General features: G+C 40.2%; 1 protein-coding gene across 13 annotated transcripts in view; it reads left to right on the top strand.

Moving 5' to 3' along the window:
* LOC127856922 (sortilin-like) overlaps positions 1 to 17,857 on the top strand; it is a 219,561-nt gene that overhangs the window by 182,351 nt on the left and 19,353 nt on the right. For 6 of the 13 annotated variants that reach the window (XR_008038239.1, XR_008038238.1, XM_052393151.1 and 3 more), the window contains 10 exons: positions 65 to 213; positions 1,472 to 1,564; positions 2,114 to 2,174; positions 2,919 to 3,169; positions 4,218 to 4,320; positions 9,128 to 9,204; positions 11,273 to 11,432; positions 14,848 to 14,970; positions 15,309 to 15,426; positions 16,280 to 16,354. Coding sequence is in view for 11 of the 13 variants with exons in the window: in XM_052393151.1 (XP_052249111.1) it covers positions 65 to 213; positions 1,472 to 1,564; positions 2,114 to 2,174; positions 2,919 to 3,169; positions 4,218 to 4,320; positions 9,128 to 9,204; positions 11,273 to 11,432; positions 14,848 to 14,970; positions 15,309 to 15,426; positions 16,280 to 16,354 (1,210 nt within the window). In the remaining 2 variants the exon portion in view is untranslated. The remainder of the gene's footprint in view (positions 1 to 64; positions 214 to 1,471; positions 1,565 to 2,113; positions 2,175 to 2,918; positions 3,170 to 4,217; positions 4,321 to 9,127; positions 9,205 to 11,272; positions 11,433 to 14,847; positions 14,971 to 15,308; positions 15,427 to 16,279; positions 16,355 to 17,857) is intronic. The other 7 variants (XM_052393173.1, XM_052393169.1, XM_052393163.1 and 4 more) reach the window with 7 other exon arrangements.

Raw genomic sequence — 17,857 nt, 5'->3', positions numbered from 1 at the left:
CTTAACATGCATGTATTAAGCCCCATGTTTCCAGAGCCTGACTTGTATATTTTGTATTTGTCAGTTCTTCAATTGAATGGAGTCAAGTTTGACTACACACTGGGCAAGTCCAACGGTGCAGCTGTGAAGGACATATTAACAAGGGTAGTGACCTTTGAGCGCCAGGGCAGATTCCTGTATGCAACTACTGTAGGGCACCCAGTGGACAGTTTTGTAGGTGCTCTTAAGTTGGTCATTGCTTGAACTAGTTTTTTGTGCATAAATGAGACACACTGAGGGAAAACCAGGCTTAATGCATTTGCTTAAAGTTTCCTGTCAGATATGCATGTGTAATCCACACAAGCTAATCAATTACGACACTTTTCGCTTTTATGGAATTAATCGTTGAAAGAATGTCTATTTAAAATGAAAATCACACATGCATTAAGCCAGGGTCTTCCGGAGACTGGGTAAACTATATTTGAGGTTGAAAATGATGTTTTGTAGAACTTTTTGCGGGGATCATTTCTAATCATGAAAAATGTTGGATTCACAATTAATTCAGTGAAAAATAAGTTTATAGTGATTTTAAGTTAACTCACTATATAAATAATTATCAATATATGTGATATTTTTTTATTACTGTGAAACCATTTTTTTCTGTTAGTTGCAACTTTGTAGTTTGTCAAAATATAAATGTTTGATCAACAGTTCAATTCGCCAATATTTGAATTTTTGCAAAAAAATTGTGTTGGTCATGCTTGATTTGTTTGTAATAATTGTCGGAGATAAATCGCGGTGGGGAGAGGGTGGTAAATTTGGTATAACTTGCAGGAGGAGGGCTCTTTTTTATCACATGTCAATGAACTAGTCCATTGCTATGAGGTTATATTAACTGGCCCTTCTTATTGCATTCATGTTATCTAGTTCACAGTAAAGATCAGTGGGACTGAATGACTGTTAACGAGTGTTTGAAGTGACAAAACCAACGTCCAATTAGTCTATATCAATCAGGTGTTGATCACACATCATCATCTTTTAATTGCGTTTATTGTCTATAACCTGACGTGTGTTGGCTGTTTAACTTGCAACACCCCAGAAAATCAAAATTCTCAAAATTGGTAATAAAAATAATAACAATTAGTGCTTATGCATTCTTGTCTAACTAAACAAAGTCAAGGCTATCAACACAGCTTTACTGCTGTAACATTTCACATGAAATGTCAGTGTAAGTTAAGTACACAGTATAATGTGTTCCCCTTTGTGTAAACACCAGATTTATCTAGTTTGTGAAACAGACTCATGATGTACATGAGGATCAGATTGCATATTAATATCTTTGATGTCTACGGTAATTCAGTACGTTTTTTTGTATTATTATTTTTTATTTGACATCATTATTTTTTACAAACTTAAATTTGAATAAAGGTCTTATGACGAAACATACAATATATAAAAAAATTAATGTTGGCAAATAATTATGGTTTGACAGAATGCAGAGGATGATTGGCTACAAATGAGAGTGTCCACAGACAATGGTGAGACCTTCACGGAGGTGCAGCTACCTACCATTGAACCAGAACAGGTCAGTGTACGCAATGGCAGAGGCTGGAAATAGGGTGTAACCTTGTGGTAGGTTGGAAATGGTAGGATGTTACCCAGGGAGTGACTGGAAATGTAGGATGTGATATTGGAAGGGGCTGGAAATATGGTGAAACTGTGATAGAGCTTGGAGATGGTAGATGTAACTTGGGTATGTCTTAGTCCACATTAAGTCTGCCTCAAACAGTATAAAAAGCTACAATTATAACACAAACATAACACAACGAACAAAAAACAAGTAAACCTCTAGATGTCTCAAGTGAAGGATCTAGTGTCTTTGACCCTGTTTTTGAAAATGGGACATCTTGTAAATAAATTTTGATTGAAATTTGGTAGCACATATTTTCTTCTTCATTAGTTGTGATGCAAAATGTTAGTATTTAGAAAAATGTGCATCTTAAACATAGAATCTTATAATAATAATGTTATTATGATGTGCTTCAGACCAGATGTTTGGGTTGTTAAATGCTTACCGGTATAGTCACTGTATGAACTTTATACTTATTTAATGATATTTTTATATTATTTTCAGTTCTATAGTGTAGTGGATATTGAAGAAAACATGATCTTCATGCATGTGGACAACAAAGGAGGTAGGAAGTTAGGCTTTTGTTGGCTGATATTGGATATTGATTATAATTTCACTGGGACAAAAAGTGTGGTTATATGTTTGGCTTGTGTTACGAAGATTGGTTATTGATTGAAAGATTTTCAAAGTTCTAGGTTATTTTGAGTCCAGGGAATTTTTTGACTTATTTTATAGTCACTGTTTTGTTGTATTTTCGATCACAAGAAGTATCTGGGTTGTTTTTTTCTGAAATTAAGTCCCAGATTTCGATTTGAAAATTGCAAAAACTGATGTATGATTAGCCTATGTGGACTGCACGTTTTAACCCTTTCCCCATCAGAAGCAAAGTAAAAAAGGCTTTTGCAACTAGCATTAAACCAGTAACTCGAAGTCTGTTCAGGTTTTATGCTGTTTGCTGCTCATCAGTATCTAAAGGTTGGAAATGAAGCCTTTAAAACTTGAATATAGTGAGAAAATTCTTAACTAAATGTAACCTAGTGACTACAAATGCATCAAAATACATATCTAAGTGGTAAAGGGTAAATCAAGGATTTTATACTTTGCACACATGCATCAAGCCATATTTTCCCAAAGCATGACTCATATATTGCATTAGGTAGTAATTGCACATGTATGGTTCCATCATTCGATTGATGTACTTTAACTTTGTAAAGAAACAAAGAAATTACCCAATTAGAATTTCAAAGGAATAAATGGTCATCAACTATTTCATGATTTAAAGATCCAAACCATGACCGTATCTTTATAGACAGCGGACATGGGACTTTGTACATATCCGCCAATCAGGGCGTGGTTTTCTCTGAGTCGTTGCCGAAGCATCTATACCCGAACTTCAACCCCCTCCATGATTTTTACAAAGTCCAGTCAATGCGAGGTGTGTTTATAACGAGCCAGATGAGCGATGATGATAGCATTCACACCATGATCTCCTACAACCAGGGGGCCAACTGGCAGAAGATCCCGCGCCCTGCTAATGCACCTTGCAAAGACGAAACAAAGGTAGGTTTGGAGGAAGGGGATTCAATTTTCAGGAGAGTATATATCTTAAGGTGTAATGTAAGGTGTCATGTTTTGTGAGAATTGTATAAATGGGGTTGATTCTTTTGTTTACAATTTCTTAGTTCAAATCTTTTTAATTATTAAATAATAAAAAAAAAAAAACTATAAACTGTGATGAAATTAAAATCAGTTAAATAACTATTAACAACCATTACCTTAAAGCTGCAAGATTCCATCTCCCTTTAACTTCATAATTATTTCATGAATCCCCTCATAAGTAAGGACTGCAATTTATTTTTTAAAGTTATATTATGGGCATCTAACAGTATATGCTATGTTTATAGGTGTCTATCACAACTCTTGTTTATTTTTGGTGTTTTCACTTCATATACACTTATATTTGTTAATGCAGCATCAACATACTAAAACAATATCCCAGAAATAGAAAAATAATGCATGTGAATATATAACGTACTTTTGTTTTGACAACTAACGACAGAAATGATTCGATGTACGATGTGAGTCTAAATGTAGTTTTCATGCAGATTTGTCATACGAAACAAAGACACAATTTTGTTTTACGGATCATTTCAGCTTAGAGGACTGGGTGAGTCATGTGAAATATTGAATATTATATATATTTTTATAAACAACTGGTAGCAAGATGAGTTGTAGATAATTGGTCAGTTACCACATTTTAACTAACTATTTTGATCTGTTAATTCTTTTCAGCTCAATTCAACAGTTAAAAATGCCCATAATATCACTTTAAGGAAAAAATGTCGTTTATGATTGATTTTATACAATTGAGTCTTTACCAATTAGTTTGTACGTACATGTATATAATATTTAAAACCAAAATCAAAACATTTATTACAGAAAACAATTGTATATCGAACGTATATTTGCACCCACCCCCTTCCTTTCTAGACTAACACAATATATATAACTGATAACATTTTGCTTTTTATCAACACATCCACAAGGAACATAATCATAAAGTTTCAGAATATGAGTATTAACATGTGTGTTGTGTGCTTGTCTACAGGACTGCAGCCTGCAGATCCACGGCATGTACAGCATGAGCAGGAACATTGTAGGCAGTCTACCCATCAGTGAGACCACAGCCGTCGGCATCATCATGGCACACGGTGAGTAGGAACACTGCCCATCAGTGAGACCACAGCTGTCAGCATCATCATGGCACACGGTGAGTAGGCAGTCTGCCCATCAGTGAGACCACAGCTGTCAGCATCATCATGGCACACGGTGAGTAGGCAGTCTGTCCATCAGTGAGACCACAGCCGTCGGCATCATCATGGCACACAGTGAGTAGGAACACTGCCCATCAGTGAGACCACAGCCGTCGGCATCATCATGGCACATGGTGAGTAGGCAGTCTGCCCATCAGTGAGACCACAGCTGTCAGCATCATCATGGCACACGGTGAGTAGGCAGTCTGTCCATCAGTGAGACCACAGCCGTCGGCATCATCATGGCACACGGTGAGTTGGCACACTGCCCATCAGTGAGACCACAGCCGTCAATATCATCATGACACACGGTGAGTAGACACACTGCCCATCAGTGAGACCACAGCCGTCGGAATCAACATGACACACGGTGAGTAGACACACTGCCCATCAGTGAGACCACAGCCGTCGGCATCATCATGACACACGGTGAGTAGACACACTGCCCATCAGTGAGACCACAGCCTTCAGCATCATCATGGCACACTGTGAGTAGGCACACTGCTTATCAGTGAGACCACAGCCGTCGGCATCATCATGGCACACAGTGAGTAGGAACACTGCCCATCAGTGAGACCACAGCCGTCGGCATCATCATGGCACACGGTTAGTAGGCAGTCTGCCCATCAGTGAAACCACAGCCGTCGGCATCATCATGGCACACTGTGAGTAGGCAGTGAGACCACAGCCGTCAGCATCATCAAGGCACACGGTGAGTAGGCACACTGCCCATCAGTGAGACCACAGCCGTCGGCATCATGATGGCACACGGCCAGTAGGCACACTGCCCATCAGTGAGACCACAGTCGTTGGCATAACCATGGCACACGGTGAGTAGGCACTCTGTCCATCAGTGAGACCACAGCCGTCAGCATCATCATGGCACACGGTGAGTAGGCACTCTGTCCATCAGTGAGACCACAGCCGTCTGCATCATCATGGCACACGGTGAGTAGGCAGTCTACCCTACAGTGAGACCACAGCCGTCGGCATCATCATGGCACACGATGAGTAGGCACACTGCCCATCAGTGAGATCACAGCCGTCGGCATCATCATGGCACACGGTGAGTAGGCACACTGCTCATCAGTGAGACCACAGTCGTTGGCATCATCATGGCACACGGTGAGTAGGCACTCTGTCCATCAGTGACACCACAGCCGTCGGCATCATCATGGCACACAGTGAGTAGGCACTCTGCCCATCAGTGAGACCACAGCCGTCAGCATCATCATGGCACACGGTGAGTAGGCACACTGCCAATCAGTGAGACCACAGCCGTTGGCATCATCATAGCACAGGGTGAGTAGGCAGTGAGACCACAGCCGTCGGCATCATCATGGCACACGGTGAGTAGGCAGTCTGCCCATCAGTGAGACCACAGCTGTTGGCATCATCATGGCACATGGTTAGTAGGCAGTCTACCCATCAGTGAAACCACAGCCGTCGGCATCATCATGGCACACGGTGAGTACGCAGTGAGACCACAGCCGTCAGCATCATCAAGGCACACGGTGAGTAGGCACACTGCCCATCAGTGAGACCACAGCCGTCGGCATCATCATGGCACACGGCCAGTAGGCACACTGCCCATCAGTGAGACCACAGTCGTTGGCATCATCATGGCACACGGTGAGTAGGCACTCTGTCCATCAGTGAGACCACAGCCGTCAGCATCATCATGGCACACGGTGAGTAGGCACTCTGTCCATCAGTGAGACCACAGCCGTCTGCATCATCATGGCACACGGTGAGTAGGCAGTCTACCCATCAGTGAGACCACAGCCGTCGGCATCATCATGGCACACGATGAGTAGGCACACTGCCCATCAGTGAGATCACAGCCGTCGGCATCATCATGGCACACGGTGAGTAGGCACACTGCTCATCAGTGAGACCACAGTCGTTGGCATCATCATGGCACACGGTGAGTAGGCACTCTGTCCATCAGTGACACCACAGCCGTCGGCATCATCATGGCACACAGTGAGTAGGCACTCTGCCCATCAGTGAGACCACAGCCGTCGGCATCATCATGGCACACGGTGAGTAGGCAGTCTGCCCATCAGTGAGACCACAGCTGTTGGCATCATCATGGCACATGGTGAGAAGGCACTCTGTCCATCAGTGAGACCACAGCCGTCTGCATCATCTTGGCACATGGTGAGTAGGCAGTCTGCCCTTTAGTGAGACCACAGCCATCGGCATCATCCTGGCACATGGTGAGTAGGCAGTCTGGCTATCATCGAGACCACAGCCATCGGCATAATCATCGCACACGGTGAGTAGGCAGTCTGCCCATCAGTGAGACCACAGCTGTCGGCATCATCATGGCACACGGTGAGTAGGCAGATCCACCGCATGTACAGCCTGAGCAGGAACATTGTAGGCAGTCTGCCCATCAGTGAGACCACAGCCGTCGATATCATCATGACACACGGTGAGTAGACACACTGCCCATCAGTGAGACCACAGCCGTCGGCATCATCATGACACACGGTGAGTAGACACACTGCCCATCAGTGAGACCACAGCCCCCGGCATCATCATGGCACACGGTGAGTAGGCACACTGCCCATCAGTGAGACCACAGCCGTCGGCATCATCATGGCACACAGTGAGTAGGAACACTGTCCATCAGTGACACCACAGCCGTCGGCATCATCATGGCACACGGTGAGTAGGCAGTGAGACCACAGCCGTCAGCATCATCATGGCACACGGTGGGTAGATACACTGCCCATCAGTGAGACCACAGCCTTCGGCATCATCATGGCACACGGTGAGTAGGCACACTGCCCATCAGTGAGACCACAGCTGTCGGCATCATCATGGCACACAGTGAGTAAGAACACTGCCCATCAGTGAGACCACAGCCGTCCGCATCATCATGGCACACGGTGAGTAGGCAGTGAGACCACAGCTGTCAGCATCATCAAGGCACACGGTGAGTAGGCACACTGCCCATCTGTGAGACCACAGCCGTTGGCATCATCATGGCACACGGTGAGTAGGCACACTGCCCATCAGTGAGACCACAGTTGTCGGCATCATCATGGCACACGGTGAGTAGGCACTCTGTCCATCAGTGAGACCACAGCCGTCGGCATCATCATGGCACACGGTGAGTAGGCAGTCTGCCCATCAGTGAGACCACAGCCGTCGGAATCATCATGGCACACAGTGAGTCGGGGAAAGTGGGCAGTGTAGGGCATAGTGGGTTGATTGGGGTATGAGAATTTTGGGCTGAAGCTCAGTGAAAATTATTGTGTATTTCAACCTTATTATCCCCCGCCATAGGCGGAGGGATATTGTATTGTTTTGGCGTTTCGTCCGTCCGTCATTCCGTATGTCTTTCCGTCAGTCCGGCACTTTTGTGTCCGGAGCCATATCTTTGAAATGCTTTGGCGGATTTCATTGAAACTTGGTATGAGTATAGATATGGATAAGAAGATTATGCATGCCAAATGGCATTGTACACCATCTGTTAATAACAGAGTTATGGCCCTTTGTATCTTGAAAAAAATGCTCACTTTTGTGTCCGGAGCCATATCTTTGAAATGCTTTGGCAGATTTCATTGAAACTTGGTATGAGTGTATATATGGATAAGAAGATGATGCACGGCAAATGGCATTGTACTTCATCTGTTAATAACGGAGTTATGGCCTTTTGTATCTTTAAATCATGCTTTTTAATATAAGTTTAGTGCTTTATCTCCATTAACACATGAGCCAGAGCCATGAAACTTGCCATAGTTGTTCTCAATCATCTGGGGGTGCTTCACATTCAACACCCATAATTCTAGGGACTAAGTCAAGGTCTAGCATTGAGGTAAAAGGTCACAACTTTTGTGTCCAGAAGCATATTGGCGGGGGATATCAATTCAACGAATTTGCTTGTTCTAAGAAAATTGGGCTTATTGTATGTAAGTGAAGCATTTGAAGTCTGCACAGGCTTATTTGGAACTACATTTTCTGTGTAAACTGGATATGCGCTAAGAGACTTCCTTTAAACAAAAATGCGATAAAATAGGAAAGTGTTGTCCATAATTAAATCTGTAAATCTGTCAAATCTGTAAATACTCTACACACATCAATTAGGCCCAGTTTTCCCAGAACCCCGATCATTTACACTATTCCACTGTGTCAATGATACTATAAAAATGCATACCCGGATCATTTACACTATTCCACTGTGTCAATGATACTATTACAATGCATTTTTTAATGAGCCTACATGGTATTGTTGCATGCCTGAACTAGTCACTGTCTCCTGTAAGTAACCAGTAGAATAAACCTAGCCTCTTCTACAGTGTCTCTGGTAAAAACAACCCATATACACAATAGTTTACCTTAATAATGTGGTGATGTAAGATGTTATGAAGGATTTGTGCTCATTAGTAACTCTCTTATTATGCTAATTTATTCGAATTTGCATGGCTAAAAAAATCCCATAGGATTTTTATATAAATCATAAAAATGTGTCAATTTTTGTCAAATGTTAGTCTCATTTTTGTGTACTTTTTGTGAAAATTGAACTATGTACCATTTTTTCAAAGAATATTAGTGAAAATAAAGTAGTCAATATTTAATTTTAAAGCAGAGCAATGTGACCATGTTGGATGTAAACAAAATCCCTCTTGCAACTGAAAAGCGTTGATGCTATGTTTGCTTCTTTTCTGATAGCGATTTCTCGTCCTTTCAGGCCATGTGGCTGATGCTCTACAAGTTACCAAACCGGACGTGTACATCTCAACTGATGGAGGGTATTCATGGAGCATGGTAATACTGGCAAACATGTGGGAGGGTATTCATGGAGCATGGTAATACTGGCAAACATGTGAACCTCCCTCTGGCAAATCAGGGCCTTATGCATGTGCGTCAAGTGTTGTCCCTGATTAGCCTGTGCAGTCTGCACAGGCTAATCAGGGCCAACACTTTTTGCCTAAACTGGATTTTCGCTAAAAAGAGACTTCCTTTACTCTAAAAATACCATAAAAGCGGAAAGTATCATCCCTGATTAGCATAGATGGACTACACCATCTTTTAACAGTCGATCAATAAATACTAGGTAAGAAGAGAAAGATATCAAGTCCAGAAATATTATCAGGAAAGCAATTCTTATTACCAACTGCTAGTTTTTAATTGAAGGCGAGTGACAAATGGCCTCTTCAATACATGACAATACATACAACAGAACACTAAACATAGCACATATTTATATATATGTGAACCACAGGGCTGGATGCATGTACTAAAAGTCTTGTCCAAGATTAGCCTGGGCAGTCAGAACTATCACTTTAATTGGTTTTTCACTAAGAAAAGACTTCCATTAAATGAACAATCCATAAAAGAGAGAAATGTTTTCCCTGATAAGCCAGTGCAGACTTCACAGGCTGATCTGGGATGACACTTCACACAAATGCATTAAATCGGATTTCTCAGAGCAAGGTTCATGCATATAAAGCATATCAAGCTTATACAGCGGATTGCAACGTCTTGGAACGGTAGATGTAAAGCATAGGGGCTTTAAACCTTAAAACTTAGTATTAAAGAGACAGTCTTTTGTCCATTTCTTTGAACAAAGCTGTGTTGTTCTTGGAATGATCCCTGAATGGGACTGGACTTTAAACAACATAAAAGCGCTTACTTTGTTGTTCCACAAACAAGAATAATTGCTTCACATGAGCGCATTTGAGCACATGAATGAAATGCCCATTTCAATACAGCTTTATATGCCCCCTGATCGAATGATCGGGGGTATATTGTTTTTGGCCTGTCTGTCATTGTATGTGTGTGTCTGTCTGTCATTGTATGTGTCCCAAAACTTTAACCTTGCTCATAACTTTTGCAATATTGAAGAAAGCATCTTAATATTTGGCATGCATGTGTATCTTATGGAGCTGCACATTTTGAGTGGTGAAAGGTCAAGGTCATCCTTCAAGGTCAAATGTGTGGCTTCAAAGCGCAGTAGGGGGCATTGTGTTTCACAAACACAGCTCTTGTTCTTCATTAAACCCCATAGAATAAGAAAATGTCTGATGAGCTAAATGTTGCTTAAGAAAAGTTTGAGCTTGGGGGATTCTGGCAAAACCATGTCATTGTGGAAAACTTGGGTTGAATATTATTAACATATGAGTTCAACATATACTAGACAAATATTTATATGGGCCGTCATGAAATTAAACATTAACACGGTTAACCAATATCTTTAGATCTATGACAAACATTTATATAGTTTAAGTTGGACAGACAGTTATTATGTTGCATGATACACTTATGTATAATGATGTAAACATTGAATACTTCCACTCAGAAGAAAAGCACAAATGACTACCGGTATATGCAACAGCATAAAACCAGAACATTTGCTAGTAACTCCTACTCTGTCCAGGTATTATGCTGTTTGCTGCTCATCAGTATCTATGGTTTGAAATGAAGCCCTTAAAACTTGAATCGAGTATGAAAGGTCTTTAATAATTTATATTATTATGCCCCCCTTCGAAGAAGAGGGCGAATATTGTTTTGCACATGTCGGTCTCTCCGTCGGTCGGTCGATCAGTGCGTCGGTCCGTCCACCAAATGTTTTCCGGATGATAACTCAAGAACGCTTAGGCCTAGGATCATGAAACTTCATAGGTACATTGATCATGACTGGCAGATGATCCCTATTGATTTTCAGGTCACAAGGTCACGGTCAAGGCCACGTTTTGGGGGGGGGCATATGTATCCGACCGTGGAACACTTGTTTAATATGACTTTCTAAGGGACTTCATATGCGTTGAAGTGTGTATCTGAGTGTTAAAGGTTAACTTATTGATTATCCTCTAACTCTCTGTTTGTATTGCAGACACTCTCAGGGCCACATTACTACCAGATTGGTGATCATGGAGGTCTGCTGGTGGCAGTGTCCAAGGATGAGCCCAACCCACAGATAATCAAGTTCTCCACAGACGAGGGGCAGTGCTGGCATGAGTACAAGTTTACTGACGAAAAATTGAACTTTACAGGTAAAGTTAAAACACAAGTTTTTTTTACAAGTTATCCGAGATAAACATGAACTTGCTGACCTTGGTAACCTGGGCTCACAGCTTGAAATTTCTATTATCTGGAATATTTGTTGTTAAAGAAATAAAGTTCTTAAATTGTGTTTATCTTGATTTCAGTAATGTATGTCCCTGTACAAGGTTTAGCAATCATATCATTATTATGGTTTCAAATTTTAAATGACTGATTGATCATAAGTTGTCAGAAGTCATTTTTATTTTAAGTCAATTTTTAATAACAATTATGTCATAAGCCTTAACTGTTCTATCTCCAAGTGGCATTGTTATTGCCTAAAATATTTTATTCTTAGTGCATACACATGATAGCATACCTCATCTGTAAATTAAATAGAAATTCTATAATTCATAACATAAATAATTGTCCCCTACCGGTGAAACCGGAGGGGACTTATTTTTTGCGCTCTGTGCGTCAGTCTGTGGGTCTGTCAGTCCGTCACACTTTTCTGGATCCTGCGATAACTTTAAAAGTTCTTAATATTTGTTCATGAAACATGGACAGATGGCAATATGGAGATTATGCACGTCATTTCATTTTGTTAGTCAAGAATTCTGGTTGCTATGGCAACAAATGAACTAGAAATATTGCTGAAAATGGTGGATCCTGCGATAACTTTAAAAGTTCTTGATATTTTTAGCTCACCTGTCACGAAGTGACATGGTGAGCTTATGTGACCGTGTGATGTCCGGGGTCCGTTGTGCGTGCGTGTGTGCCTGCGTGTGTCGGTCAACAATTTGTTTGTGTAGACAGTAGAGGTCACAGTTTTCATCCAATCTTTATGTAATTTGGTCAGAATGTATATCTTGTTAAAATCTGGGTTTGGATTGTATTTGGGTCATCTGGGGTCAAAAACTAGGTCACTAGGTCAAATAATAGAAAAACCTTGTGTAGACAATAGAGGTCACAGTTTTCATCCAATCTTTATGAAATTTGGTCAGAATGTTTATCTTGATGAAATCTGGGTTGGGATTGTATTTGGGTCATCTGGGGTCAAAAACTAGGTCACTAGGTCATAGAAAAACCTTGTTTAGACAATAGAGGTCATAGTTTTCATCCAATCTTTATGAAATTTGGTCAGAATGTTTATCTTGATGAAATTTGGGTTGGGATTGTGTTTGGGTCATCTGGGGTCAAAAACTATGTCACTAGGTCAAATAATAGAAAAACCTTGTGTAGACAATAGAGGTCACAGTTTTCATCCAATCTTTATGAAATTTGGTCAGAATGTATATCTTGTTAAAATCTGGGTTAGGATTGTATTTGGGTCATCTGGGGTCAAAAACTAGGTCACTAGGTCAAATAATAGAAAAACCTTGTGTAGACAATAGAGGTCACAGTTTTCATCCAATGTTTATGAAATTTGGTCAGAATGTTTATCTTGATGAAATCTGGATTGGGATTGTATTTTGGTCATCTGGGGTCAAAAACTAGGACACTAGGTCAAATAATAGAAAAACCTTGTGTAGACAATAGAGGTCACAGTTTTCATCCAACCTTTTTGAAATTTGGTCAGAATGTTTATCTTGATGAAATCTGGGTTGGGATTGTATTTGGGTCATCTGGGATCAAAAACTAGGTCACTAGGTCAAATAATAGAAAAACCTTGTGTAGACAATAGAGGTCACAGTTTTCATCAGACATTAATGAAATATTGTCAGAATGTTTATCTTGTTAAAATCTGGTTTGGGATTGAATTTGGGTCATCTAGGGTCAAAAACTATGTCACTTGGTCAAAGTTGATAAAAACTTATGTAGACATTAGAGGTCACAGTTTTCATCCAATCCTTATGAAAATTGGCCTGAATGTTAATCTTGGTGAAATCTGGGTTGGGATTGTATTTGGGTCATCTGGGGTCAAAAACTAGGTCACTAGGTCATAGAAAAACCTTGTGTAGACAATAGAGGTCATAGTTTTCATCTGATCTTAATGAAATATGGTCAGAATGTTTATCTTATCGTTTCATAATCACATCATTTTGACTAACATTGGGAAATTGCTGTTTTTCTTTTTTTATAAATACTTTAACATTGACTGTGCAAATGTTTTCAATATAATATTAACTTAGGTTCAACTTATAATGCTGGATATTGAAATAAACTTATAGTTTTTTAGCTCGACTGTTTTCGGAGAAACCCGAGGTATTTTCATAGCCAGCTCGTCGTGTATGCGCCGTAGGCGTCGTGTTAAACCTTAACATTGGCTCTAAAATCAAATTGCTTCCACCAACAACTTTGAACTTCATATGTAGCTGCACCTTGATGAGTTCTACAAGCCACACCCATTTTTGGGTAACTAGTTCAAAGGTTAAGGTCACTGTGACCCCTAAAAAAAAAATCTTCTGACAAGCTTTCATTTATTCAAAACTGCACCCACAGCCTAGCGTTGGCACCCGTTATGCGGTGCTCTTATATAATGAAATGTTCAATTGAAAATTCTAGGCAATCATTTTGAAAAATATACTTTTTTATCCCCCGCCAAGGCAGAGAGATATAGAATTGCCTGTCTGTCCGTCCGTCTGTTACTAAACTTTTTAGGGCTCTATCTCAGAAACAATATAACTTTTCAATATGAAACTAAATAGGTGTATAGATATCCATGAGAAGTAGTGTATGCATAACAAACCTACACTTTCTTTAATAAGAGTTATTGCCCTTTGTTTGTTTTTTGTATGATGAATCTTTTAGGTTATATCTCAGGTATGATAAAACATTTCAACATGAAAATTTATGAGTGTATTGACATTAATGAGGAGAAGTGCCATGCCTAAGAACCATAACTCGTCACTTTCTTAAATAAGAGTTATTGACCTTTGCTGTTTTTGAATGATGGAACTTTTCAAGGTTGTAGCTCAGATACGCTTCAATATTTCAACATGAAACTTCCTGGCTGTGTAGATATCAATGAGGAGAAATAAAATTTATAAAACCAATTGCCCTACACTAAATTATTACGTATTAATTATTACCCTATTTTTAATGATTATACTGTATGTCAAGGGATTTGCACCCAGAGCCAAAACACCAACTTTGGGGAGAGGGCCACAGCCTTTTTTTCGGGGGAAAAAAGACACAATTTTCTGGCTTTGGGGAATGAAAAGTACTGACGTAGATTGGAAATTTAGAGAAAAATGCCTGATTTTAAAGAAATTTCTGCAGTGGAAAGGGCCTTTTTGGTTAAGGGGAAGAAAAAGAGGCCCCTTGCGAAGAAGGTTTTTTTTGGCCCTGGCACTGATCCATAAACAAAATTTATTTGGCATGGGATATCAATTTAACAAATTTGCTTGTTTGAGATTTGAAATGATGCCGAAAAACAACATTGTTGCAGGATGCAACTCATTTGTCTTGACATGTTTCTTATAGGTCTGTTAACTGAGCCAGAGGGCAAGAGTTCAGTTGTGATGCTGTGGGGCTACCACTCAAAGACCAAGAAATGGCGGGTGCACGTCATTAACTTTCGTGATATCATCAAAAGAAAGTGTGGAGGTATGAACCAAGTTGGCAATGTTTGATATATTGAACTACAATGTAGTTGTGGAGTTACTAACAATTTCCTGAGGGGTGGATATGGGAAAATATGCCAAAGAGATTCAGAGTACATTCAAACATTGTTGTTTTAAAGTCATTGGGACGAAAATGATAGAAATTACAGTATTTGTCACTTTACAAAAGACTAAATTGTTTTTGTAACACCAAACATTATTCTTTTTCATAACCTAAGGTTGATCCACATATTCCATTTTCGGCTGTGTTGTTTGTAGCTTGGATAATGTTTTGTCAACAATGCAAATACTAACACTGAATACTGACTGTCCCATTACCAGATGGGGACTATGAATCCTGGCTGTCCCATTCATCCCACAGAAGTACAGAGGGAGCCAGCACAGCAGGGTGCCTGCTAGGGGTCAGGGAGACATTCTACAGGCTCAAGAAAGACTCCCTGTAAGACCTGGGACTAGGGTTGGACTAATGAGCCGTGTTGTGGGAAAACTGGGCTTAATGCATGTGTGTCAAGTGTCATCCCAGATGTGTGATTCACACTGGCTAATCAGGGACTACTTTTTTCCGCCTTATTTAGATTTTTATTTTAAAGAGACTTCCTTTAAACAAAAAAATCATAAAATGGAAAGTGTTGTCTCTTATTAACTTCAACAGCAATGGCTAATTTGGGATGATACTTTACTGTCATGCATTTAGAACAGTTTAAGAGGCTCTATTAATAATTGTAAGGGATTAACCCTTTGCATGCTTGGTAATTTGTCATCTGCTAAAATGTCTTCTGCTTAATTTCTAAAATTAGCATTTTCTTCGATTTTTTTCAAAGAATACTATCAGAATAGCAAACAGTTTGGATCCAGAACGTGGCGTCTCATCTGGATCCAAACTGTTTGCAAAGGCCTTCAAAATTCGGTTCCAGCACTGTAAGGATTAAAAGGTTGATAAAATGTTTTTGCTATTGACATATGTCATATGTCATCAAATTTCAAATGCACATAAGTTTTAAAGATTTATAAGTGATTAAATAAAAAGTTAAATGGTGGTTAAACTAATATGCTAAATTCACTCAAGTCTTAAAGTTATCAGTTAATCAAGAAGTAGAAACATGCTGTTAAGTTTATGTTAAAAGATAATTGCAAGTTGAGGGCACATTTTTTTAGTGTCATATTTAAACAAGACAAATCATAAGTGAATTCATTTTAGGTTTATAATATGCTTTCTTTGGATTTGTGTCACAAATAATGGAATCTCTTTAATAGTCCAATTGGTCAAAATGAGATGTTGTTGTTTTTCCCAGGTGCTACAATGGCTATGACCATGTGGTAGTGAACACCTCAGTGCCATGTACATGTACCAGAGAGGACTATGAATGGTAAGACAGACTTATAGTGAACTGTCCAGGTTTCCTCACTAACACTTGGTGCAGTCCCACTTTTTGTGATGCATTTTGTTGCATCAAAAATCATGAATACATGTAAGATGTTCTTTCGAATAACACATTTGAGCTGTGGCATGAGATAATGGGTTTTATGCCATAGGTGGCCAGCATAGTTTGAACCCTTTACCACTTAGATACCCTTTACCACTTAGATACGTATTTTCACGCTTTGAAGTCCCTCAGAAAGTTATATTTATTTTAAGACCTTTCTTACTAGATTCAAGTTTTAAAGGCTTCATTTCCAACCCTTAGTTACTGATAAGCAGTAAACAGCAAAAAACCTTAACAGACTGCAAGTTACTCTCAGGCTGTTCTGGTTTTATGCTGTTTGCAAAAGCCATTTTCATTTTGCCTCTTATGGGGAAAAGTGTTAAACCAGCCTGCGAAATCGCGTAAACTGGTCTTGGGCTATGGTGTTTACCATATAGTAATGCCATGTATACTGGTCCCAATAGTTTACCATATAGTAATGCCATGTATACTGGTCCCAACAGCTATGGTGTTTACCATATAGTAATGCCTTGTATACTGGTCCCAATAGCTATGGTGTTTACCATATAGTAATGCCATGTATACTGAGCTATGGTGTTTACCATATAGTAATGCCATGTATACTGGTCCCAATAGCTATGGTGTTTACCATATAGTAATGCCATGTATACTGGTCCCAATAGCTATGGTGTTTACCATATAGTAATGCCATGTATACTGGTCCCAATAGCTATGGTGTTTACCATATAGTAATGCCATGTATACTGGTCCCAATAGCTATGGTGTTTACCATATAGTAATGCCATGTATACTGGTCCCAATAGCGGACAGGGTAGGGAGTAAAGAAGTTTATAAGAGAGGTGTCTCAACAGTTATAACTGGGGGCTTCAATACCCTAGGGCTAACTAATAACTGGGGGCTTCAATACCCTAGGGCTAACTAATTACTGGGGGCTTCAATACGCTAGGGCTAACTAATAACTGGGGGCTTCAATACGCTAGGGCTAACTAATAACTGGGGGCTTCAATACGCTAGGGGTAACTAATAACTGGGGGCTTCAACACGCTAGGGGTAACTAATAACTGGGGGCTTCAATACGCTAGGGCTAACTAATAACTGGGGGCTTCAATACGCTAGGGCTAACTAATAACTGGGGGCTTCAATACGCTAGGGCTAACTAATAACTGGGGGCTTCAATACGCTAGGGCTAACTAATAACTGGGGGCTTCAATACGCTAGGGCTAACTAATAACTGGGGGCTTCAATACGCTAGGGCTAACTAATAACTGGGGGCTTCAATACGCTAGGGCTAACTAATAACTGGGGGCTTCAATACGCTAGGGCTAACTAATAACTGGGGGCTTCAATACGCTAGGGGTAACTAATAACTGGGGGCTTCAATACCCTAGGGCTAACTAATAACTGGGGGCTTCAATACCCTAGGGG

Source organism: Dreissena polymorpha, chromosome 1, assembly GCF_020536995.1.
Source record: "Dreissena polymorpha isolate Duluth1 chromosome 1, UMN_Dpol_1.0, whole genome shotgun sequence".
Taxonomy (NCBI): domain Eukaryota; kingdom Metazoa; phylum Mollusca; class Bivalvia; order Myida; family Dreissenidae; genus Dreissena; species Dreissena polymorpha.
The sequence above is the reverse complement of the archived record's forward strand: the minus strand, read 5'-3'. Positions and strand labels throughout refer to the sequence as shown.